Raw genomic sequence first — 27,782 nt, forward strand, 5'->3', positions numbered from 1 at the left:
TACGCGTACTTTCACGTTCCAATAATCGAACAACATCGCCAGTACCTACGTTTCAAAGTGGGACCAATACATTTTCAGTTCAAAGTTCTACCCTTCGGACTGCGTTCAGCTCCTCGTGTATTCACGAAGGTACTGGCCCCGGTGGTGGCTCACCTGCGTCTACAAGGAGTTCAGATCTTTCCCTATTTAGACGATTGCCTTCTCAAGTCTCAATGCCACCATCAGCTGGGTCGGGACACGCACCTTTGCCAGCAGGTGTTTCAATCTCTGGGGTTGACCATCAACGTCGAAAAGTCACAGTTTGCACCTCTGCAGACCAGATCCTTCCTGGGGGCGATCCTAGACACGCAGCTCTCAAAAGCGTTCGTCTCAAACGAGCGGTGTCTGAAGATACTTCATCTGGTCTCCCTCATTCGACGAAAACAGTCCGTTTCTGTTCGGACGTTAAAGTCATTCTTGGGAATGGCTTCGTCTTGTATCGCACTGATCCCAAATTGCAGGTTGCGCACCAGTCCTATTCAGGAAGAACTGGACTTACAGTGGCGTCAGGTCTCCGGGTCCTTCAATGACCTAGTTGCCGTCACAGCTCGCATGAAAAGGAGCCTGTTTTGGTGGGCGCAGCCTGCGAATCTGGAAATGGGTGTGTCCTTCCTCGATCCTGCTCCAGACCTTACGCTGACGACGGACGCCTCCTTGGAGGGGTGGGGCGCTCACCTCCAGGGCCTCTCCATCAAGGGCAAGTGGTCGCCGACGCAGCGCACGTGGCATATCAACAGGCTAGAACTGATGGCGATCTTTCTAGCGCTCAAGTCCTTCCTCCCAGTTGTTCACGGGGAGTCAGTGCTAATCCAAACGGACAACACCACCAGTATGCACTACGTGAACAAACAAGGAGGGACCAGGTCTCCACCTCTGTCCCGCTTGGCCCAGTCAATCTGGGATTGGGCTCTGCGCCATCACATCACCTTGACAGCAGTCCACCTTCCGGGCGTGTCGAACCTCCTGGCGGACTCGTTGAGCAGGTCCACTTCCTCAACACACGAATGGGAACTGCACCAACCGACTCTGGATCATGTGTTCCACCAATGGGGTCACCCAGATCTGGATCTCTTTGCTACGCCAGAGAATCGGAAATGCCCGTCTTATGCAAGTTGGCATCCCCACCCAGGGTCCTGCGGGAATGGCCTTTTGATCAACTTGTGCGATCTATTCGCTTACGCTTTTCCGCCGCTCCCATTAATACAGCGGGTACTGTGGAAGATGCGGAGGCAGCCCTGCCACATCCTGTTGATCGCACCTCGTTGGCCCAGACAGGCATGGTTTACGGAACTGCTTCTAATGTCCCAGTGCGAGCCCATTCCTCTACGTCCTCATCCAGACCTACTGACTATGGACAAGGGTCTAGTGTGTCATCCAGATCCCTCGACGCTTCAATTGTGGGCATGGAACCTGAGCACCTTGAGTTCGCGGACTTGAACATATCCCAGGAGTGCAGAGACATCCTAGCTCATGCCAGAGCTCCGTCTACCATCAAGACTTACAAACTTAAATGGAAGCGTTTCTGTCTTTGGTGCGCTTCAGCCAATATCCATCCCATCCATTCCACTCCTGAGAAGCTCCTTACATTCTTTTTAAGCCTCGCTCAGTCAGGACTCTCTCATTCTACTCTGAGAGTTTTCTTAGCTGCAATATCTCGTTTCCGGCATGATGGTTCTTCATCCCTCTGTTCATCACGAGTTATACGTCAATTTTTCAAAGGGCTTTTCTGCAAGTTTCCACCTGTGCGTCGCCCTCCGCCAGCTTGGCACCTCAATGTGGTATCATCTCAACTTATGAAGTCACCATTTGAGCCTATCCATAAGGCCAATATCAAATTCATCACCTGGAAGGTTGCACTTCTTCTGGCCTTGACCTCATCTTGTCGCGTGAGCGACCTTCACGCTTTCACTGTCAAACCACCTTATCTACAGTTCAAACCTACCGGAGTGGCACTTTGTACCAACCCCTCTTTCCTACCTAAAGTACCTACGGATTTTCATTTGAATGAGCCTGTGTTCCTTAAGACTTTCTTTCCGGACCCAAAATCTCCGGCGGAGCAGCGCCTCCATTCTTTGGACATCAAGCGTTGTCTTAAATTTTACATCGCAAGAACTGCCCCTTTCCGCAAGTCCGACCAACTATTCATTGAATACGGACAACTGCGCAGGGGACATCCAGTTTCCAAGCCGACTGTTGCCCGGTGGCTTTCCTCAGCCATTGCCTTCTGCCACCAACAAGCGGGCATACCATTACAGTCTTCAGTGAGGGCTCATTCTACGAGGGCGATGTATTCTCCACCGCCTTGTTTGCTGGTGTGCCTCTTCATCAGATTTCCCGTGCAGCGACATGGTCCAGCAGGCACACCTTCACCAAACATTACTGTTTGGATGCCATCAATGAAGCAGATACCGCAGTGGGACAGGTAGTGCTTCGCCATCTTTTTCAGTAAGGTGAGCCTCTGTTCCCTCCTCCTTATTATTTCCTGTGATTGCTTTGATGTTATATGACTGTATTATTATTATTATTATAGTACTGTCTTGATTTCTTCTTCATATACTTAGCAATCTCAGTTCTAGGAGGTTACTGCTTTCTATTCTATTCAAGCATGTGAATCTATGAAAGACACCCCTAATACTGAAGAAGAACAATTGTTACTTACCTGTAAACAGGTGGTTCTCCAGTATTGGTGTCTTTCATAGATTCACATGCGACCCACCCTCCTCCCCTCAGAGGCTCTCTTCTCCTCATGCACTCTTAGTTACTTTGTGCTACGAAAATCTGAGGGCTTGAGCTTCTGAGGAGAAGGTTCTAGAGGGTGCTGGCGCCTGATTGGCTGCAGTTTGGACTAACATAATGACACTAATGTGTTACAAATGTTTTTTTCTCTTTACCTTGCATTCCTATGTAGGAATCGTTTTTAGAGGATTTCAGTTGTATTTCCTTTCTTTTTCTTGTATTATATTTACATATATATATATATATTTTTAGCATTATTGCTATTTTATTTACCGTGGGACTCCCACTTCGACGACGGGGAATATTCAAGCATGTGAATCCATGAAAGACACCAATACTGGAGAACCATCTGTTTACAGGTAAGTAACAATTGTTCGTGTCCACCATTCTTGTAGTGTCCATGATAACAGTTCTTCTGAAGGCACAGAAGTAACTGCTGAGCCAGTGGTGCTCTCTAAAGATGGCGGGTGGTAGTCCATTTTTCCGTGAATCATAAGGAGATTTTTAAGTGCATGTGCAGGTCTCACTAGCATTTATTGGAGCTTTCAGTGTACTGTTCATGCCTTGGAGCATCCCTGTGATGCTTGTCATGGCCGCACCTTACCTTGCCTTACACCGAAACATGCAGCAGGAGCATTTTTTATCCCCCTTTATCTGATAACATACTTCTCAGTTCTCATGCAGCTAAAGAAATCCAAAAGATGAAGACAGAGCACAAAACTTTGAAGCCGCGCACTTTGGAGAGGGAAAGCGACAACCCAGCTAAAGTCATTATGGATGGCTTCTACAGCCAGTGAGTTCAAGCACTCTGTTGCCAAACAAAGAAACAACCAGTCTACTAAGTATAGTGCACACAGTGGCACTGGGAGGGTTTCAATCAACTACCAGACAAAAGGGTTGATTCACAACTATATTGCGAACTGTAGGATTGTTGGTCAACCCCTTGGTTTCTGTGTAGGTGTTTGAATTTCTTGACTTCTAAGCAGTCCCCAGGGGTATTCCTGAAACACCTTCGTGACTTTCCATGAACTCCGGTGCAAAGGCACTTGAGCATGGAAGGAAAGGCATCTCCCTAAGCCCATTGTAATATGGCTGGCGGTGTCTAATAGGCACCGCCACCATATTAATCCTTTTCCGCTCCCGCCGCAAGGCGACCGGGGTGGAAAAGCGGCGGACGGTCTTTCCGTCCGCTGAGGTCCCCCCCGCCATACTTTTTTTTTTAATAAATATTTTTATTGAATTTTCCCCCCCCTTTTTTTTATGAGATGTACAGTTCACAAAAAAACAAAAAGTAAAAACTATACAAACATACAGAGTACGTATACATATATGAGTCCATTCAATACATAATTACATCAGTCTTAATGCTGTTACATTTTTGAAGCAGAACCAAATTGCTAGTAAACATAGTCATCAAACTTATAATAAACAAACAGATCAGCACAATGTCTATTAACTAACACTTCCTTCTTTCCACCGAATAATCGGTTCCCAGATTTTTATACCCAGCTTCCTTCCCTTCTTCCCCTTCTTAGCGTAAATAGCAGTTTCTAACTGATAGACTGAAAGTAACTTAGCTAACCATTGATGATGCGTTGGCGGCATGGGGTCCAGCCATGCCGTGGCTATGCATAATCTCAGAATTGCCATCGCTACAAAAATAAAGCTTCCACTCTGCGTCTGAGCCTCCACCTCCACTCCTAGTAATATTATTGATGGAGTTAATTCAATTTCAATCCCCAATGCATTATTAAAAAAACTTTGAATATCCTTCTTCAGGCGGGTTACATACTGATCCGCAGAAAATTCGAGAAGTATTTAGGAATTTTTATGAGTCATTATATGATGATAAACAGATTACTAATCCTACGGAAATAGCCGAGTATCTACAGGGAATGCCACTTGAAAAGCTTACAGAGGTAGAGGCGGAATTATTAGAAGAACCACTGGAAATAGAGGAGATTAAAACAGCAATAGCAGACCTCCCCTCAGGAAAAGCTGCTGGCCCTGATCAACTCCCTATAGAATTTTACAAAATGTTTTGGGAAATACTTGGTAATGATCTAGTAAAGACACTACAGACAGCACAAGTAGGGGAATCTATTCCAGGCTCATGGGGAGGAGCAGATTTTGTGTTAATTTAAAAAAAGGGGAAACCTGCCACTGAGCCGGGGTCTTATAGACCGATCACATTAATGAACACTGACACTAAAATCTACTCTAAGGCATTGGCTACCAGATTTGCTACAAAAATAGGAAACCTTGTAAGTAATAACCAACACGGGTTTATTCCTGGAAGGGGCACTACGCATCACACGCGTAAGGTTATCACCTTGTTTGATGCCGCAGGGGTCGCAGGAGATCCGATGGCGGTTATGCTATTGGATGCCGCAAAAGGCTTTTGATCGGGTCTCCTGGGATTACCTGTGGCATGTTTTAACGAGGGCAGGGGTTAAAAGGGGGTATATTAGAGCACTACAGACACTATACACAGATCCGGTGGCTTCTATTAGAGTAAATGCAGGCACCACCCGACAATTCAGGATTAAACGGGGCACGAGGCAGGAATGCCCATGCTCCCTGCTTTTATTCGCAATGTATATGGATCCCTTAATCCGCAGGATAGAGCTTTGCGAGAGGATTACTCCCTTATATACACACTTGGGACAATGCAAGGTTCTTGCATATGCTGATGATGTGGCAGTGATTACATCAAACCCCACGGAGGCGATTGGGCAGATAGAGATTGAGGCAAGGAGATTTGGCCAAATTTCGGGGTACTCCTTAAATACCTTAAAGACACAAATAATTAAAAATGCTTACACACAATGTGATGATGCTCGGGTGGTTACAACAGGGGTGTATCTTGGTGTAAATATTACGGCTGAGTTGGATATCTTAGTGGAAATAAATATAGTCCCAATAATTGTTAAAGTAGGGAAGCAATTCGACAGATTAGATAAACTACATCTCACAATTGTTGGGCGAACAAATATTGTTAAAATGATGGTATTGCCTAAATTTTTATACATATTTAGAGCTATTCCTCTGTTTTTCGAGAATAAGTGGTTCAAGACCTGCGAGCATTTCATTAACAGGTTCATCTGGGCAAAGGGGAAAACAAGGAGAGCATACAGATTTATGACATTAACTCGTGAACGGGGAGGGTGGGCGCTCCCAGATATGAAGTTATATTATTGGGCAGCGGCACTCCAATATATGGTGGGTTTACTGGGAGGAGCAGAAGTAGAAGCCCGGGATGAATTTGGTACACTAGCCATATATGGATTAGTAATGGGAGCAGAGGCAGAAAATTTATTTTTGAAATTCACAGATGCAAGTTATTACAAAAGGACAAGATTTAAGACTATCCTAGCAGCCTATAAAATATGGAAATCGTTTACTAAACGGTTTGGAATTGGGAAATACAATGTCTATACTAGGCTAGAAGGCAATCCCACCCTTCCTAGAGAGGTATTCTCTGACATAGTTTTTAGTGAGTGGGGTAGGAAAGGAATTCGGAAAGTGGGGGATATTATAGATCTACATGGTATGATGCAATTTTCAGAACTACAGATACGTTATGGTATAGATACGAGACAATTTTTCAAATATCTTCAAGTAAGAAGTTTTATTAATAAAAAGAAAGGTGGACCAGTGGGATTTGTAAAAAACTCAATACTGGAGGTTATACAAGTAGGCATAGATTGCACGATTAAGAGATTCTATTCAGAATTATCAAATTTACAGAAAGATGATTTGGAAAAGTGGGCGGATAAATGGGCGAATGGTTTAGATATAGACCGAAATTATTTTTATCAATCATTAGATATGGGAAAGAAATTATTGTGCTCTGCTTCACTACAATCCCAACATTATAAAGTTTTGTATCATTTATACTATACGCCTGCGAAAATTGCCCAATGGGGAGCGTTGTCGGGCACCAGTTGTTTTAGATGCGGTAGCTCAGATGCTGATATATTTCATATTTTTGCAATCTGCCCTCATTTGGAAACAACCCCCCCGCCATACTAATATGGCGGGGGGAATTCGAATGCGGATGTCAGGCGGATTGCCCCCGCCAGGCTGGCGGTATCCACCGTCAGCCTGGCGGGAGCAATCCGCCCGACATCCTAATGGGCCCCATAATGTCTAGTGATGGCCCTTTTTGACGGACTGAAATTGAAATCAAGGCAGTCTACTATTGAAAATGTTTTCATTGTCTCTCACAAACTTTAAGAATACTAGCAGCACGCCATGGACTTTTTTTTATAGGTCTTGAAAATTGGCCACCAAATTATGGTCACATATGGTTCAACCTCAAAAGCTATCATCAAGAAGAATGCCAAGTTAGCTACTTACTTGAGGTCTTTGGCAGCCCATCTCCGATGCTGACAATGAGGCTTTTGCTGCTAGTTTTGACGGTGGCCACATCTCCCTGGCCTCTCATAAAGTTGATGCTTCGCGTGCCTCCACCGCCCCATCCTTCTTTCTTCACCTTAAACTGAAGTCTAAGACCAAAATGCAGCCATTAGGGGATAGGGAGGACTGACCATTACAAGCTAAAACGTGCCAGAGCTATCTACAAAGGAGTGACCGAAACCCACTGTGACCTGGCACTCTTCATTCATGTTTTGAGCCTAGAGTAATTATTAGAGCTTCAGATTAATTTAAGAATTGCTGTTGATCCCTTTTTGCTGCCATCGCATTTCAGTCATACATTTCAGACATTTATAGGAATAATTCACTGCTACCTAAGTACATAGATGTTGCACATAATTGCTAACATATCCCACACAACCTTAACACCTTTTCGATCACTGCCATGCGTCCAACAGGCTCTTCCGATGCATTCATAAACTGACCTGTATAACCTCTGCTCTCCCTTGTTCCCCTTCAACAACACAAGAATGCATATAACAGGAACTGAGCGTAGACAATTTAGAAACAATTTGATCTGATTAAGACTAGCAGTCCGGACTTTTATCTTCCTTGTCTAGGCTAGACCAAAATTTTATGAATGATGAAAAATGTATGTGACACAATTATCCCTTGAAAAAAATATCTAAAACGTATTGGCACATCCTTAACGAATGAGCTCTCACCCATCGAAGTCATCAACAAAGCACCTCAGGACTTACCCAGAGAATATTAGATCAATATATCATACAGCATTTGAGTGCAGTTTAATTAAGATGTGTGCAAACCTATCCCTTAATAGCACTTAAAGGATGCTAATCATGCATCATTTTAAGGATTGGCTTAGAATGACGTGTTATTGCCCATGGTCAATTTGTGTGCTCTTACGTGTCGGCAAAGTTGAGCTGTAATTTGGTCTTGCAGATCTCCTCGTAGCGTTTGCTAAGAAGACTAACCAGCTCCGTTTTGAATATGGATTCCAGCAGGCTGTCAGACTCCGCCTCATGCAGAATGATGAAGTCGTCCTGCCTTGTGCTAAAAGCAAACCAGAGAGAAGAGATATCAATGTGGTGTCTTATCTTTCACACGCAAGATATTGTTACTGGTGGATAAGATTATTTCCTACCACCAACCAGGCCTTGCTGGGTATTTCTGCTTCAGTAGATATGCAATATTGGGACTCCTATCAGAGCTCAGAAGTAAAATTTGAAAATCTCATTTGGCAATAGGAAATATTTCACTTCCCATATTTTACCTCTTGCATTGGAAGATGCCAGTTTTACATAAAGTTACCAAGTTTCTGTACGTCCCATTACTGTGGGGAAACAGAAGGTCAAGCATCTTTGGCCTGACAAATAAGAATATTTTGGGAAAACAAAGAGTCCTTTGACAAAGAAGCATTATTTTATTTGCCAAGAGCAGCCTTATAAAAAAATATGGCAGGAGTGTTTAAAGTAGCAGCTAAAACTTGGAACTCACTTCCCACTCACCTTCGCCTTACTCAGAACCACCTAGCATTCAGAAAGCTACTCAAAACGTGGATATTCGACAAGTAACTCCCCACCCTTCTACAAGCGCCTTGAGACCCTCTGGGTATGTAGCGCGCTATATAAATCGTTTGACTTGACTTGACTTGACTAGGTTCACTAAGGCTAGATTCATGCTAGATGAGATGTTCGGAATATCTACAGGCTATGTGAATGATCTTCACTAGCATTTTGTCTATGTAAATATATCTCATGGCACATTCTAAAAATCTAGCATTGGTTCATAGTTTGTGCAGCACCATTAGAACCCCATGAAAAATACCCAAAGCAGTTAAACTTGTTAACTCTAAAAGGACATCAAACCTAGACAAAGATATGTTGGAGCATTCTAGTGGCCAACTTGTTTTCACCATAAACCCAACGTAGAAGTTCATAAGTCAGCCGTAGAGCATCAGATCCGCACAAAGGGCACAAGTAGTAAATACAAGCCTGTGCTTCCAGATTGTTACACATGCAATCCAACCAAATTTCTGAATTCTTAGTGTTTCATAATGAGTACCAAGAACACTCATGGAACTCCCCAAAGATAGATTTCCAAGAGTACTTCCATGTGCCAGCTCTACTCATACAGATTTTCCTTCATGAAGACCTGGACAATCTGAATGTATATATGATGTACAAATGTGCCTTAGCACATTCAGCCTTTTCTTACCCATTGAGAATTTTTTACCTTGTGGAGACTCTCACTTCTCTATACACCTATGGGACATGTCCTTTCCCTTTCCCACGCATGCACAAGATTTTGCTTTTTTTCTGTTAGAAACTACCAGTAAGAAGTAGTGAAAAACACATAAACCTACAACATTGCCAATTCGGCACTTAGAGCCTGGTTTAGATCTCGGCGGATGGGTTTCTCTATCACAACGGCGACGGATACCCGTCTGCCGAAATATAAATTCAATAGGATACAATGGGATTTATATTTCGGCAGACAGGATATCTATCACTCTTATGACGGAGTAACCCATCTGCCGAGATCTAAATCAGGCCCTTAGCTATACTAGCAGAATTGTCGCATTCATAATTTCATGATATGCACCTTATAGTCTCAGTGAATCAGGATGTGAATTTATTTTTGGAAAAGTGCTGTTATTGTGCATCTAAGTTAAAAAAAAAAAGCAGTGCAAAAACGTTTGTGAATTACCCTCAAATAAACAATAAGTTACACATCTTATTAGTACCTCCACATATCACATTAATAAACACAGTGCTTCTTTATCAGGACTTTCAATTCTTCATTGTCTTTGTAAACTAATAACATGATTTTTGTTAAATGATGGTAACAATTTTTTATGCAACTTTCTTCTTCAAAGAAATAATTTCATCTGCAAAACTGTAAAATCTATATAGGCAGTCTTCTCGGCGGAGGCTTCATAACTGTAATAAATAATGAAAAAAGTTTCAAGGTGAACTTTGTTAGTTCATAAGGGATGGATCTATATCACATGACGAAAATGAACCCTTGAGTATGAAATTGTTTACTTGACTGTGTAAATGTATTTGTTTTGTTGGGGGTTACCCACCAAAAAACGGTGGCATGTAAATGATATATTATAGTTCTACCATGAAAATTGGCGGCCCGTTAAATTCTGACCCTGCACAAAACCATTTTGTAATGGCTCAGAATAATGTGTTGTACCTTTTGACTGCACTCCCTTCAGATTTATCCTGGTGAATTTCGTCGAATCAAACCTGTAGAAATTTAACAGGGGAACCGTGCATGTTATATTCCATTGAATGCTTCGTTTGGTTAAGATATTTACCACATTTTTCAGTTTCCGTATATACCCAGCCGATCCTGCCATGGAAAGGACACTTGGAAGGTGTTTCCAATGTGTGCCCTCAGGAAACTGCTGTATTGACATATATCCTTTAATGTTGCCTTACTTTAATGCTATCATTAAAGGTTCCTGTGTATGTATCCCTTGAGCAGACTCTGAATGCTATCTGTCTTAATGTGATGGGGAACATAACATGGGCTTTCTAGGCTGGGGAAGTGAACTACTTCGCAACGGAGTGCTATAGGCTGTAAGTTAGCTATTTGAGAAGTTGCAGAAGTTCTTCATAAACCATTATGACATGTTTCTTCTCTCAAAACTTGGCAAGCTACGTAAAGCTCATGAGCTCTGTTAAGTTTGAAAAAAAAGTAATGGGGAAAAAGCAGGCTTTGGGTGAAATTCGCCCAAGGAAGCCACTTGTAGGAGAATAATCCTCTCTAAAAATTGCTTTTTTGAAAACGTTCTTCCATAAGGATTAGGAATTATTAACCATGGATGAAGTTTTGCAAAATAGGCAAACTTAGCAAACTTCCCAAAGTGTGAAGTATTTTTAAAAATGCTAAATTCTTTGAGCTACATTTAAATTTTGCACATTTTAACTTCATGATCTTTGGCCTTTCTTTATGGTGCAAACTGCTTTGATAGTAAGTACTGCCCGAAAACGAGTTTTTAATGTATAATGACATTGCCATAAGCAGGACATAAAGAGCTGACGTTCACCTCAAAGAAACACTCCTGATGGCTTGGATATCCACCTTCTTCTTCAGGACTTCCTTTATCAGACCCTTCTCAGGTCCCTTCTTCACCTTTTCGCGGCCAATCATGTAGATGTACTTCGGGGTCAGTATGAAGTCCCGCTTAATAGACTGGAAAATGTAGGGAGATTTGGAAGTGAAGAAAATTAATACTGTGTTTAATGCAAACTTCAGGAACAAAATGGATGTGTATATGGACAGTTTTTTGAAGTTTTATTTTACCTAAAATGGTTTGTGTAAACTTCATTTCATACTTACCATATATTATGCAACCTACTTGCTCAGACATCCATCTACCTCTTAAACACTCTAAAATCCATAACAGTATCCATTTGTTTCCGATACCCTTTATAACCCTTAAGTCATCAAATATTAAGGTTGCTGTTTCATTCATTCTCTTCTAGTAGGTTGGCCCTTTTACTAAAATATATTTTACTTAATGCTACAGATCCAGAACTAACAAAAGTGTCATATGGAATATAGGAAGAGATAGACCCTGATTGGAAGTTGGGTTTAAAAATGACAATGTGTATAGTTTATGTAGCCATACATCCACACAGGTGCAAGTACAGAATATCGAGTAGACACAATTCAGATACCTCAATAGTGTAATCTTAGCCAAATAGTGATAGGTAAGTATGTATACATTTTCTGTAATTAACTCCATATGTAATATACCTTGTCTATGTGTGTGTGTGTGTGTGACAGTCGAAACGCGTCACTGGTATTAAATCTTGGGCTGTGATAAACCATCTCCTGAGTGTGCACCTACTTTGTGGACTTGAACAACATAATAAAAATGTTTTATATATTATATATATATATATATATATATATATATATATATATATATATATATATATATACATACACTTCACAAATGTGGTCTGTAGTGCATCACACTCAAGTTGCTGGTGCTCGCTGTTAAAAGGTCCGACCTCCTTCCAAATACTATAATACAAATGTGAGTGGCACTCAAGAGGTTCTAGTTTTCATATTTATTCAGCATAACAAATAGGTAACAAAACACCAGCCTACAAATTTCGACCACTCGGTCTTGTTCTTATTTAATCTTCAAGGTATGTAGATGTTGGACTAAGAATAGTAAATCCATGCTTATCTACATGCACTCACGTCCTTGATTTGTTCTTGATGTGTTGGCTATAATATTACTGTATCTCAATAATGTCTATTCCATATTCCGGACTACAAACATCCATCCAACCAGCCACCTTTTCTACAATCAGAGAGAAATCTAAGAGAAATTTAAATTGATCAGATTTGACAATTGTAGGAAGGTTGATCCCTGACTATGGTTGCCCCCAACTTTTTGCCTGGTGTTTTGCTGGTTTTCTGACTTAGTTGACCTGAGGCCCTGCTGTTCAGGACCTCAGGCCCACTGCTCTCTCTGAAAAATGGATTCCATGTACCTTAGGTACATATCTAAATTGGATACTGAGCCACCTTATCAGTCCCTGTACAGTGTACCTTAGGTACCCAGGGCATAGGTACCCAGGGCCTACCAGGGGCTGCAGCATGTATTATGCCACCCCTGGCTGGCCATCCAAATCTGACACAACTGGCTGCTTGACAGCTGGGGCAAGGTGGTGTAATCACCCTTTGCTTTAGATATAGTATACCTATATCTAACCCTAAAATGGACACACAGATCTCCTATCAGTCACTCCTATGGCAGGCCTTAACAATCCTGAAGGCAGAGTGCTTGGAATCGTGTGAGATGGTGCTCTGGCATGAGCTGAGCCTGTCTGCGGCTTTCGGGATCTATCCCTTAGCCGTTTCCATGATATCGCATACCATATACTCTTAAGTGCATTATAATCCTCGCGGTTAAATGCCAACTCTGGTATCGCTTTATCAAAACATGTCGAGTAAGGTGTCATACGAATTGGAATACTAACCCCTCGCCAATTCTGGCGACGGGGTTAGCATTCCACCCTTCTAGAGGGACACGACATGCATGTAACCTATAACCCGGTTAAAAGTCAGACAGAGCCTTAGCATCCACAAAATGGATGCTGCCACCGAGACACAAGTCTGCCCTCCTGCTGCTGGGAGTCCTCCCAGAGCAGGAGATAAGGACAAAGGGTTTCCTGCCAGGGGCGGTGCCAGCACCGTCCCAGACAGGGTTTTGTGTATTGTAGGTAGGCAGGGCTTTAGAGGAAGGTGACTGCACGTGGCACCCCGGTGCTCACTGTGCATAGGCTGGCTGGAACCAGTTCCAGGGTCACTCCAGACCCTGTGCTGGGGAAAAGCCCGCCAAGGAAGTGGGTGTAACCACCCCCCTCCTGGTCCCACCCATAGGGCAGGACTTTGTCGCGTGCCAGCCCCCTTTTCCCAGATAAAGGTAGAGACTGGCCCCCTTCCAAATCAGATCATCTTTGAATCCTGAAACTACTTTCCACGAAAGGAACTCAAGACTTCTTCCTAAGATTTCTCCCTTGTGACTAAGGAGTAGTCACCCTGCATCCGCAGGCACTATCTAAGAACACTGCGGTCTGCTGCACGTCCTTCCTCCGGAATCCGACTGCCCAGCTCGACGAGAACCGGCTTCCCTGGCACCTCTGACCTCTACCCACCTCTACAGCCCAGCTGAGAACCGTGGGTGCGACGAGACCTCAAGGGACCGGCCATCTGCAAGACTGCACGACTTCTTTCCAGCAAGCCCGCCGAGTGAATTCCTGGTGAGTGCTTTGGGGTCCGAGAAGCCCCGACCCTGAGCAGCTCCAGCACCGAAGTGCAGCCCCCCAGCATCTCCACGATCTGCGTGGGGCCCTTCTGCTTTTTGCTGCTCACCGCGTTGTTTGGCTACTAGCCCGCTGGCTTGTGGCCTTCCTGACGACGCCCGACGACATTTCTGCTGCTGGTCTGGTTGCTCCAGACTGGCCCTTGCTTCCCTCCATCGGAGAAGTACCCTGGACCCTCCTGGTCCGCCCAAGACGCCATTTTAGGTCCACCGCGTGGGCCTTGCATTTGCCAAGACTTGTTGCCCAATCCTGGGTCCAGCGACGTCGACAGCAAGAACCTTCGTGGGACAGCTCGCACCTCCATCCTGGTCGCCGACAACGCCTCCTGGTCCGAGAGACTGCAGAGCCCAGCCGTGCCCACTCACCTGACTGCGGTGACTTCGCCCGGTGCCATCCTGGTGCCCACTTAATCACTGGCTAGTGATTCAAGAACTCGGTCCCCTCTGCTTTCAGGTTTCCTTCTTCCTTGATCCAGGCTTGGATCCATCGAACTTTCCTTCACTGGTCGCCTGCCAGCAACTCCTTCCTTCCAGGCTCCTGGTCCGGCAACGAAATTCCCGACGTCTTTTCAGACCTATGCAGCTGCAGCCCCTGGGCTAGGTAACTTCGGCACTTCGGTGTCCCAGCATAGCCTCACTATCCTAGGGTCAGGATCCACTGTCGTTTTCTCCCTACCAGGTCGGGTTCGCCCGTGAACACTAACTTTGCCTTTACTAGCTTCCATAGACTTTGTCCCGCATCCCGCGTGAGAGTGCACACTCTGCACCCGAGTCCCCTAGGTCTCCTAGAAGTAATCTAACGATTCCCTAGTCAAGTCCTAGCGATTCCAAAGCCTATTAGTACTGTACTTACCTGCTAGTAATTTCGCATTCCACTTTTAGAATATATGGTTTTTCGTGCCCCTCGGGCATTTGTGTATAACGTGCTAACTTAAGTATTTTCATAAGAGTTTTGTTGTGTGCTTAGCACCCTGTCCTCATAAAGAGTACAGGGTTGTTGTGATTCTAATAAATACATGGTTTATTTTCATAACACTTGTGTGGTGTCCTTTCACTGGGTGTTCAAGGGGTAATGTGATGGTAAAACAGCGGGCTTAACACGCCCTCTAGAGTCTTAGCCTTAGACTGCTCGTATCCATGCTACTAGGATAGCTGGTCTATAAGGTTGACTTACAACCAATCATCAATAAGGGTTGTTTGGACTGATATATAGTGATCACTAGAATAGTGAGCACTGCACATCAGGCCAACTTCTCACAACAATCATTCTGTAAGAGACTCGGAAGAGATTATTTACACTATAAACTAAAAGCCCTGACCCATTAAAGCCAGTATATTCTCACCAAAGCAAGCAGAAACTATTTTTAAGAAGTTAAAAAAAGTTCTGAGCACACCATTAAAAGCAATAGTAAATAACATAGCACCTTTTATTTCTCTCTTACACGTAAACGTTGCCCAGCTTTAGTGGGTGTTTACGTTTTTTTCAAAATACAATTCTTTTCTTTTCTAGTTTGAATAATGAGGTTTCCCAAAAACCAAACTTTTACAAAAGACAACTTTGTTCCCACTTTGGAAAAGTGATTTAAAAAGAGTCGTCACTTTTTTCCTCAATTTCCCCTCTCTTGCTTTACTAAGTGTCCCAGCTCAAGTTATACCTTTAGCAAGACAGGAGCTTCTACTCCTCAGCATCCGTGAGGACATTACCCTTGCCCTCCCTTCAAGCTCTCGGCTAGCTCTATTTCCAATTGCTGACCTACCTCCTTCAAGGCGCCAACTATCACTCACCGAGCTGTCCATGGCACTGGGCCCATCGTCACACAACAGAACCTTTGCACCTGCCACTCAAGAAGGAACTTCACATCTAGATCGACTCACACCTAATCCAGTCACAGGCTCTGTAAGTTCTGCTCAGGGAAGACATCCTTTGCACTAAGCACAACCACTGCTGAAACTTCCTGCTTGAATACGCAACCTGCAAACACTCGTCCTTCTGGAAAGCAGTGAAGACCACTCTGTTTCCAAGCACTGGACCCTTCCAGCAGCCAAGACCACCCTTCAACAATGTCCTTGAAATTTTTGCTCAGTGCTTCAGGGGCATTATGGCTTTCCCCTTACCTGAAACAGCCATGCGTATATAAATGTATAAGTGATAATAATTACATTGTTACTGTTTGTATATTTCACTTTTTAAAATAGGGGTTGAAGCTAATTTCTTTGTCCATTGCTCTATTTGTAAGGTTCCTCAGTGTAAATTAGGCCCTCATTGTGTGTGTACTGGACAACTTCAGCCGATATTTCCCCACCCCAAGAATTATAGTTTCCCGGGTTGATAGACAAACGGCTAGCAGAATTGCTGGGCTGAGAACAACTGTGAGCTATGTAAATGGCATCACAGAGGACTTTCAGTTGATGAAAACTTTCACTCAAAAAAGGAAAACTGCCAAACCTGCCTTCTTGTCACATCTCAACTTCCGCCCATAGAATGGAAGACATATAATTTTCAGAGCATCAGAAAATGTCCTTAACGCTATGTTTTTGGAAGCAGAGCGATGTTAAAGTTTTAGAACAGAGGGAGAACTTTTAACGGTGCTACCATATTGCATTGTATAAAATACAAAAAACACCCGTGCACATCAAATCAAATCACTTTTATCCCAGTGCCTTGTGCACAAAGCTTCTATGCAAATTCTTTTTCCAAATTCTTTTTCTTTATTTCTTTTTAAAATCAAGTGGCTGCGAAGCACTTGATTTTAAAAAGAAATAAAGTATTTTGTCTACACTACGTGATTCCTTTGGATTAAGAAGGAGTGTCTGGAAAAAGAATTTGCATTAAAGCTTTGTGCACAAGGCACTGGGATAAAAGTGATTTGATTTGATGTGCACGGGTGTTTTTTGTATTTTATGGATATGATATTCTGTAACACCGTTGGTGAGCAGATTGTCTAATTGTCAATGCTTTAGGTGGATAAGCATTCCACACCAAGTTTGCACTCAATAGTTGGATGATATGATACATTATTTGGATACATAAAAAGAGACGAAGTTTGATGTGCAGATCACATATAGAAAATCCGCCTTCTTGTGTGTTTATGTAAATATTGCATTGTATATTAAACTCTATATTAACCACAGGTCTATAATCCATTGAATATTTCTTTCTGCCTTTCAGCTATGTTCCTCTCTGTATCCTTTGTTTTCCCAGCACATAATTATATAAGCACAAATCTATTGTGTTCTGAAGGATTGATGTAAATCCTCGCATCATACACAACAGCGTCAGTCTTTTCCTGATACTTCGCCGCTACAATGAGAGTGCTGAGCAAAGTACTGTCTGTAGTGTAAGCCAGGCACACATGGCAGGGAATCTGTGTCTCGATGGGCGAATATATAAATCACAAATAGTAGGCACAAATTGTGCACCAAATTTCTGAGACCAGTCTGTATTTTTGCAATGCGGTGTACTAACATATACCGAGCATATAACACCGCTGACTACTAGCGACTGTTAGATACCCCTATCTCCTGAGGCGGAAACCGGGAGCCTTTCTATCCCTTCTACTCTGTCTTTTTAAAACCTGATTGAACTGTTTTAAAAATTGATTGTCACAAATTACTTGCTTTTTAAACTCACCAGCTAGGAAGATCACTTGGAGAGCACTGCTTATTTGGGATTGGCAAAAGCACAGCGGATCTCAGCGCTGCTGCACAGCCCCCCACAAACACTCCCCCTGACGCCATTACCGGCCACGAGGGAGGCCACGCCCCTTTTAAGGCCACACCCCCATCGCGAGGGAGGCCACGCCCCCTTTGTAGGCCACGCCCCCCCCCATCGCCGAGCATATAACACCGCTGACTACTAGCGACTGTTAGATACCCCTATCTCCTGAGGCGGAAGCCGGGAGCCTTTCTATCCCTTCTACTCTGTCTTTTTAAAACCTGATTGAACTGTTTTAAAAATTGATTGTCACAAATTACTTGCTTTTTAAACTCACCAGCTAGGAAGATCACTTGGAGAGCACTGCTTATTTGGGATAGGCAAAAGCACAGCGGATCTCAGCGCTGCTGCACAGCCCCCCACAAACACTCCCCCTGACGCCATTACCGGCCACGAGGGAGGCCACGCCCCCTTTTAGGCCACGCCCCCGTCGCGAGGGAGGCCATGCCCCCTTATTAGGCCACGCCCCCCGTCGCCGAGCATATAACACCGCTGACTACTAGCGACTGTTAGATACCCCTATCTCCTGAGGCGGAAGCCGGGAGCCTTTCTATCCCTTCTACTCTGTCTTTTTAAAACCTGATTGAACTGTTTTAAAAATTGATTGTCACAAATTACTTGCTTTTTAAACTCACCAGCTAGGAAGATCACTTGGAGAGCACTGCTTATTTGGGATAGGCAAAAGCACAGCGGATCTCAGCGCTGCTGCACAGCCCCCCACAAACACTCCCCCTGACGCCATTACCGGCCATGAGGGAGACCACGCCCCTTTTAGGCCACGCCCCCCCTCCTCCCTATCTCTGGCATAAAATATGTGCATCCACAGGAAGCGCAGCGGACGAGCGCAGCGGGAGCGCCGTTTGCGTGCCAAAGGCGCGCCTAAGGCAAGCTCGTCTGCGCCCGTCCGCGCCAGACCGAGCCCAGAGCCCAGGACCCCTGCTCGTGCTCCATCCCCTCGAAGATACACCCGGGAAACACTCCTTAATTTAAGAGGTGCAATGACTCCGTGTCAGAGCTCATCACCGTTAAATGAAGGACAATCCCGCTGTGCACTGTGCCCATACAAACACTCACCACGTCTCGCTCTGAAACCCCGCCGGATCAACCTGGCCTTATTGAACTGTAGATCCCTCCCAAAACATCAAGTAGAAATCAACATGCTTCTACAGCCCTTAGAGATTGAGGTTCTCTTCCTCACTGAAACGTGGCTCAATGTCAACTCGGACCCAGACATCACCCAAGCACTCCCCCCAGGTTACCTTATAAAACATCTGGACAGACCCTCTGGTACCGGGGGAGAGATAGCTATTATCTACCGTGACCACCTGTCCTGCACTTTCAAGGACAGCCCAATCCAGGACTGTGAAAACGTCCACTTCTCCATTCACCTACCACCAGATACAACCCTCTCAGGGATTTTAGTCTATCGCCCCCCAGGATATCAACGACTCTTCTGCGATTCCCTAGTAGAAACCATCACCTCTCTGGCCTGCCTAACTCCCAACTTTACGGTCCTGGGAGACCTAAACCTTCACTTCGACGATTTAAACAACAAAATAGCCGCCGATCTCAAAAACGATCTAGCCTCTCTTGGTCTTAACTCAAAAAACAGCCATGCAACCCACACCTTGGGCCATATGTTATACCCTATATTCTCAAACCTTCCGAGGCTAATAGTGAACACCCCTACCCCTATCCCCTGGTCAGATCATTTCCTTATCCCCTTTAACCTTAAGTTATCGGCAGAAATACCGGAGACTCCCCCGGAGAAACCTCCATCCCGTCCCTGGCAGAAACTGGACACAAATGTATGGGCTCAAACACTTGCTCAGACCCTGCCAGCTTTAGACGACGACCCATCCCAGGCAGACGCGCAACTACGTGACTGGATAGCTCAATCCCTGGATACAACCCTTCCCGTCAAACCCCTTCCCAGTAAGAGAAGAAGTCTTAAATCCCCATGGTTTACCCAAGAGTTGCACCTGCTTAGGAAACAGTGTAAAAAACTTGAGCGCCTCTGGAGACGGGACTGGGCACACGAAAGCAAAAACGCATACAGATCAGCGATAAAACATTATAAATCCTGTATAAAAAATGCACAGACAATTTTTTTCGAGAAAGCAATACAGACAGCTTCTAATTCCTCCAAAGAAACCTACCGCATTGTGCGCCTCCTTACAAAAACCCCGGTTCCTGTCATTGCACCAGACCCATCTGGTACTAGATGCAATCAAATAGCAGAATTTCTCACTACAAAAATCAGTAATATCTTGGAATCCCTCCCACCCCCCACCCCCTCCCAACCTCCCAGCATCTCTTCTCCGAGTGCAGAAACCCCACGCCTCCTAGCTTTCCCCGTGGTCACTACTGATCTGTTTTTATCTACCTTACAATCAGTGAAAAGTGGGGCCCCTTCAGATCCTGCTCCGCTGAGCAAATTAAAATTGGTCGCCGATACTATCACGCCACCCTTCACCCAATTGATTAATAACTCTCTGGCCTCCGGCACTGTTCCAGAGAACTGGAAAAAAGCGACAGTTAGGGCGCTGCTGAAAAAACCTCACCTGGACCCTAAAGACTTATCCAGCTTTAGACCCATCTCTCTCCTCCCGGCCATGGGAAAAATCGCAGAACGAATTGTTAATTCCCAACTGTCTCTCTTTTTAGAGACCAACAATCTCCTGCGCCATTCCCAGACAGGGGTTAGACCGGGGCAGGGTACCGATACCGCACTTCTTGCCGTAGTCGAAGAGGCACGAACCATCATAGACGCATGAGGATCAGTGGCAGTGATCCTCCTCGACTTAAGTGCCGCCTTCGACACGGTGGACCACTCCATTCTTCTCCACCGACTCAGCTCGGCAGGAGTTTCTGATACCGCCCTGTCCTGGATCAAATCCTTCCTGGAGGGGAGAACCTTTCAGGTGTCTGACGGACCTGTGCTGTCCGAGACGTTCCCCCTTCAGTGTGGGGTTCCTCAGGGATCCTCCCTGAGCCCCACGCTTTTTAATGTCTACATGTCCCCCCTAGAGGACGTCATTACCCCATTTGGTATAAAAACTGTCATGTATGCTGATGACACCCAATTGGTGGTATTTTTAAACCACTCAAGTCAAAGTCTGGACAACTTGGCGGACTGCCTAAATAACATCCATTGCTGGATGTGCGAATCTCGCCTCAAGTTAAACGGAGAGAAATCCGAGATTCTACTGCTAGGCAACCCACGCAAACTCCCAACGTCCCTCTCTTGGCCTCTATGCATGGGCTCACCTCCTAACCCGAAGGCTGAAGTCAAGAGCCTGGGGATCTGGCTAGACCAGGAGCTTAGTTTTAAGACCCAGGCCAGGAAAACCTCTGGCATCTGCTTCGGTCTCATCCAACAAGCACGAAAGATCCTCCATCTTCTCCCCTTCCAATCTAGGAAAATGCTTATCCAGGGTCTGGTGAACTCTAGATTGGACTACGGAAATGTCCTGTACCTAGGAGCTCCGGCCGCAACCTTAAAAAAACTGCAATATGCCCAAAATGCAGCCGCCAGAATCCTTACAGGTACCAAGTCCAGATGCTCGGCCAAACCGGCTCTCAGAAGTCTCCACTGGCTCCCGATCAAAGAAAGGGTCACTTTCAAGGCCTTATGCATTACACATAAGCTAATGCAAGGCAAAGGCCCGCCAATCCTGAAATCCCTCATCAAACCCTACCACCCTAACAGACAACTCAGGTCTGACTCTCTCTCCCTTGCCTGCATTCCAAGAATAAACAGAGCACGATCAGGGGGAAGATTGTTTTCCTACAATGCCCCTAAACTGTGGAACTCTCTTCCGCTGTCCATTCGAAGAGAACACAACTTACTCACTTTCCGCAGGCAACTAAAAACTTGGCTCTTTCCATAAATCTAGCTCTCCCCCTCCCCCTCTGGAATAATAGGTTGTATGTCAGCGCTGGGACGCCCCAGGGTAGCTACGCGCTTTAGAAATCTAAAAATAAATAAATAAATAAATAACAAGTCACATTGTAAATTCTCTAGCGGCAGGGAGGCGAAGAACGATATACTGTTAAAATATTAATTAGGTAAGTTGCTATTTGCAACCCAGTTTGGCTACAGATACATAGATAGTGGCATTCTAGAAGCAGCAGACCACCATCACTGGGCTTGCATTCCCAGATAGGAATCAATTCTTGAAAGCAGCCCATGTGCCTTCAAATTGGCATTGCTTTAACAAGAAATTGTTTTCCTGAACACTTCGGTCCCAAGGTCCACTGACTGCTGCCCCAGAGCCCACCAAACACATTTTCCAAAAGGTAAGCTGTCCATTAGGGGTTGCTTTCCTTTTAATAATGAGTTACCAACTCCTTTGAGGTGGTGGTAATCTTGCAGTGATTAGAAATCGCAATTATCTAAAAAAGCATTGATACAGGTCATTGCAAATTGCAACTAGGAGGGAACACCCCTTTCACACCCTTTCCTACTTATTATTTCAATAGAGTTAGTAAACCCCTCTTGAAATTTGACAGAGGTTTTCTGAATTGCAAGAGGGGTTTAGTACATTGGGAAATGTGATAGGGTTTGCTACTGCAAATTCATTTCATACAACTTTAGTCATATACTCTGAAATCCCAGATTACAGATGCTCTAAGTATTCGCTAATGCTGCCTTGCATAGCTGCGAAGTAAAAGAAGGTTTATATATTCTCCAAAATATTGGTGTAGTTTGGCAGTTCCTTCTAATATCTTCACAGGTCACCTCCTGTACCTTAAACCGCCGGTCATACTTGTTGATGGAGTCGGCAAAGTCTATCCGTTCCCTCTTTGTCATAAACTGCCGCAGCTCGGGACGGTCCTCCATGCCGAGGTAGTCGCCTACAAAGTTTCTATTGATGCTGTTCCTTCGTCGCTCCTTGAAGTTGTAGAGGATGTTGGAAGCTGAGTGCACAAGAAAATAAGTTACCCATCTATGTGTGTCCTGCCTCTATTGGTTGCGGTGGACACCCCTCCCGCTACCCACTCCCACTCCCCATTGTTTTAAAGGTATTTTATCATTTGCTGCGGTTTTCTGACTGATACTTGCCAGAGATGGGTGCAAGACTATTCTGGTGAATGTAGATCATGAGGGTCCAAAATGACGATTTCCTATCCAGATTTCCAACATATTCACTAACTTTGTAAAGAATTTCGACTAAGATTCATTATATGTACATTTATGTTCTGTGGGTGTACTTAAAATCTGGCATGGTTATGTCCATCTTAGCCCTATATTAAACAGCATTAATGTAGGGTTAAAACCTTTTTTCCATACCTTTTCTGTGAATCTAGGTTAAAAGTTCAAATTCTGTAGGTTTTAGTTTAAAATGCATTTAGTTTGATGACTTTGGTAGCAAATGTTTCAATCAGAAATGTTAACTATCTAGGTATTTTGCATTTAGTTCAAAAACATTAAGGGGTCAATTATGATGCCGGTCGGAGTTGCCTCTGACCGACACTATCGCCGACTGCCTAATTACTCTGCAACCGCCCATGGTGCGGTCGCATACTGACATTTCCCTATGGGAGCTTGTGCTACGGCCATAAATCGGCCGTAGCACAAGCTCCCATAGGAAAATGGGAGGTTGTGTTCATCCCTGCTAGGTGTTGCAGGCATCTCAGTGTGCCTGCCACACCGTGCAGGGATCAACATGGGGGCACCCTAGGTGCCCCCTAGGCCCCCAACTGGAGGCCGCAAGGACAAGGGGGCCCTGCTAGAGGCCCCCAAACTCACTTTCCGACGGGCTTTCCATGTCGGAAAGCCCGGCATGGAAAGCCTGTCGGAAACCGAGCATCATAATCCCAACGGCGGAAATGCAATCCATTGGGATTACGGGACGCTGTCTCACTGGCCGACGGACTCCTTGAGCACGTCAGAATCCAGCCGGAATGGCCGGCTGGTTTCAATTCGGAGCACCTACATTGTTATCAGGCGGTCGGAATTGAAACCGCCGACCTCAGGTCAGAGGTTTTCTGACCCAGATCGTAATAAGCCCCTGAGTTTGAAAAAGTAATTTAATATTGTGATTTAAAAAAAAATGTATTTACTTGACCTGGGTTAAACTTGGCCTTGCCATTATCTCAGCTGGAAATCTACTATTGTTAGTCCATCGTTAACCAGTTTGGGCAGTAGAACCAACTTTTGCTGGTGCTAAATTCTGGTAATTGCCTACTAAAAACCTTTTTTTATACTAAGATTTTATGAGCAGCCCGTAAAAATACCCATTATTTACTCTTTTCCATTGTTGAACTGATTTGTTCCTTATCCTTTCAGTTAAATCTGCAGTACTCAAATGAAACAGCCAGTGCTTATTTTGTAATATAATAAGTGCCAGGGCCCTGACAAGGAGGCCACTGCAGCATGCACCACCCATTGCCCCTGACAGAGCTGCCAATGACGTTACCAAAACAACTGCTAACCATCTCTCCCGCCTTCAAGGGCGACAGTTCAGATTATTCCAGGACCCAAAGCTAAAGGAATGGCTGCGGAGGCAGATATCATTTCTTTTTAATGGATATTATATTCATTAACAACTATTATTCTGCTCATCTCTAAATTAGATAAGCAGCACCACCACATGGCAGAAAGTCAGCAGTGCGGTGTTGACAATTAGGTGCCGGTGCCAAGCACTGGAAACCAATTAAGTGCGGGTGGCTCGCACCGGAAATCACCTGCTCAAATTAAGCACTGGAAACAGCCCTAGAACAGATATTGCTTCAGCAGAGTGGAACACATAATTGCACAAACTGGTAAATGTTCTGCTTCAAGATGGTTACCAATATAGAGCTAAGAACACTTTTTCTACACAGTGTTACATACTGCTTAATTAGCACATACAACAAACTGAGTTGTTGACTCCCAAACATTTAAGGGCCTATTCACAAAAGCATTCATGAGTAAGGAAGTAGTGCAAAAGGAGTACTCGTTTGCGTTCTTTTACATGCCTTTGTGAATCGTATAGAAATATCCAACTCCATCAGTAAAAGTGCAAAGAGAGCTCAGGTGTTTCTATTGTACAAATTAAATGCAAATATGTCCTGACTATTGTCATTTTATTTCCATTGTATCTGTTTTGGAGCCAATTAAGAAATGCATGTAACAGTACATTAAAGAATGCCACAGGAGCTCTACTTTACATACTCCAAAATGCCTCTGTGGATAGGCCCCAGGGTGTTTTAATATTTCTCATGTGAAATGTACACTTTGTATCGACTTTACAGGGATGAATGGCAAGCTCACTCCTGAGGGAATGTGAATCTGTGACTTGGAGGTTCCACCGAGCTATACGTATTCACTTTCTTTGTGAATCCCACTTTCTATGGCACATGTTTTTGCCCTTTGCTTACCTTCTTCTCTCATCTGCTCATATTTCCTCCTGGCGATGTGTTTCCTCCACGCTTTTTGGATAGTTCTAGCAAAAGCGTCAAACTTTCTTTCTCTGACCTCTTCCAGCAGAAAGAGCTGAACACAGATAAAGTGAAGAAGAAGAGAACTTATGGGTTGAGAGACTGTTAGTGTCACAATGAGAACAACCAATGTTAGATAAATCAGCATGTGAAGAGCATTAGGTTCAACCTTCTCTGATATCATAATGAGAGGGTGGAACAAAATGTAAGCAAAGTGATACAGCCATGACATGAGGGAAGTCTAGAGCTTTACCATCTTGCTTATACCTTGTTCCACCCTGAGCAGTGAGACCTCAATAAAGAACAAATCTTCCGCATTTGATTAGAACCTTTCTAGATTAGTGGACATGACAAGAATGAGTGAGTGAGCCCAAACACTGGATGGCGAGGTGCTATACAGGAAACCATATCAAAACATCAATTTTCAGGGTCTTCTAGGGCAACGGTTCTTACCCTTTTGACTTTTAAGGGCAGCAACTGAAACACAGGTTGGAGCCATGATCCTACGCCCAAACAATCCATATGATTTGTTTCTCAAAACAATACACAAAATATATGAATACATATAGAACAAACAAATAAACAAATTATGATTTTATTTTTAATTCACAAAAAATGCAAAAATCAAAATCCCAATGGGACAGTTGAGGGTTTTCAGTCTTTATTTACATATAAAATGTAAAAGTTTTATTTTTAAAAGATGAAGCGAAATGCTAGTCTCTAGCATATCAATTTGACTTTTTTGCTTATAGCGCATGCTCTCTTTTTGATGGTGCATACTACTGCTTCAGTTGAGGCATTGAACCATCCATATTCTATTCTCTCATGAATAAAGATAAGGATATCAACTACATTTGTATCTTCCAATTTCACATGTCTTCACATTTACAGAGTGTTTTTAACATTTTCAGTTTTCAAATAGCTTTTTTACGTATATGTACTTAGTAGTCTGCTAATATTATTTCATTGTATAGAGTCATAGACCCCCTGACTCTTCAACCCGCTGGGAGTCTGCAGACCACAGGTTAAGAACCATTGTTAAAGGGGTCTAAACAGAGCTCTATGTCCAAGTTGTCTTGTCTGATGAAGTAATGGTAAGTTCAGATACACTTCCTAAATGGCTCACAATTTCCATCCCTCTTTGCCAAGTATGAATGAATCTCATTTTTCCTTCTGTTAGACCAACACTGAAATATCCTTTCCCATCCCCAGGGTTCCCTTCATTGGTACCCCTGCAAGACCCCTTACAAGACTGTACCCTCTCACTTCGGAAGACTCTTCTACATTCTCTGCTACTTCCTGGGCCACCAGTTTACTTCTTTAAAGTGACCACAGAACCCTAGAATCTCGAAACAGAACTGTAAAATCAAGAGAGGTAAAACCACAAGGTGCAAGGTGTAGTAAAAGTGGTAGAAATTTTCAGATGGGTAGCGTGCCCAACAAGAGGATAATTCATGGAAATTCATATGATAAAACCAATTACTCTGGTTATTCCACATACCACTGGGTCACAGCTGTAACTGGGATGTAATTTGATACCACAAAATTACTGATTCCCCTATTATCCCATGGTATCAGTAATTCCGCTGCGGGTTTGACACACAAGTTATAATGATGCCCGTTGTCTTTAATACATGTTCACTTATAAAACCCCTATGAAAAGATACCCTTACTAGTGTGAGGGTTGTTTGTGGATTTGGAGATTTTCCGACAAAAAGTAACCGATATTCAAGGACGTTCCTAAAATTATGATTTACAAACAAGATTGCATAAAGATGAATCTTGAAGCCTTAATAAAAGGCAATAGACTAATTTAACTCAATAGAAAGGTTAAGATAACACAGAATGTTCCCTGTTAGATGTAAAGTAATGATTGAACTAGCAACTTTTTACAATCTGTTCAGTCTATAACTCATACAAAGTTAATAACACCTCTGGAAATTCTTAGAGATATACTCTTTCAGATACATAATATTCTTAAAGGAATATTTCCTGTCTTTCTTCATACTGCTTTTATTTCTTCATATAGTATAGGGATCAAAATAATACAATTCATATATATTATATTAGAGACTTTTGGAATGTAGTTGTTATAAACCATGGTCTGTAATGTAGATTGAAGTTTCAAAAATATTATGCTTAGGTTTTGATTCCGAGTTTGTTGGAATGAAGGTGCTATTCATCCCACCGATGAGTGGCAGACCAATGTCAACAAATTCACAAAAATCTATTTAGCAACAAAATAATCCCTAACCTTAGTAGCAGTGTGAAACAACGGCCCTAAGCATTTCAGATCATATGACTCTGTAGACTCTGTATTAATTAAAAATGTAGCTAATACAATTTTAGTTTCTCAGCAAAATATACTTAGGTCGTGCAAATCTAAAAAAAAAAGAAAACCTTTACAGAATAGAGTAAAATGAATGAATGTGTGGTCACAAGGACAAAAATCCAAGGATTCCAGAGATTCAAGCCTTTCAAAAATAACAGCATATGGTGGACAGTACCCATCCTATGACTACTAAGTAAACAATGCCCATAGCTGACCGAGACCAACCATAAATACATAAATAAATAAACAAATGTAACCCAGAAAAATAT

General features: G+C 43.5%; 1 protein-coding gene across 1 annotated transcript in view; it reads right to left on the reverse strand.

Annotated features, from left to right (window-relative positions):
• The window catches only part of MYO1F (myosin IF), a 241,558-nt gene that overhangs the window by 45,790 nt on the left and 167,986 nt on the right, over positions 1-27,782 (reverse strand). The window contains exons 20-24 of the mRNA XM_078670110.1: positions 25,122-25,236; positions 22,507-22,676; positions 11,240-11,385; positions 8,083-8,229; positions 7,138-7,286 (exon numbers count right to left, since the gene is read on the reverse strand). Of these exons, the coding sequence (XP_078526236.1) occupies positions 7,138-7,286; positions 8,083-8,229; positions 11,240-11,385; positions 22,507-22,676; positions 25,122-25,236 (727 nt within the window). The remainder of the gene's footprint in view (positions 1-7,137; positions 7,287-8,082; positions 8,230-11,239; positions 11,386-22,506; positions 22,677-25,121; positions 25,237-27,782) is intronic.

The sequence above is a fragment of the Lissotriton helveticus genome, chromosome 12 (assembly GCF_964261635.1).
Source record: "Lissotriton helveticus chromosome 12, aLisHel1.1, whole genome shotgun sequence".
Lineage (NCBI taxonomy): Eukaryota > Metazoa > Chordata > Amphibia > Caudata > Salamandridae > Lissotriton > Lissotriton helveticus.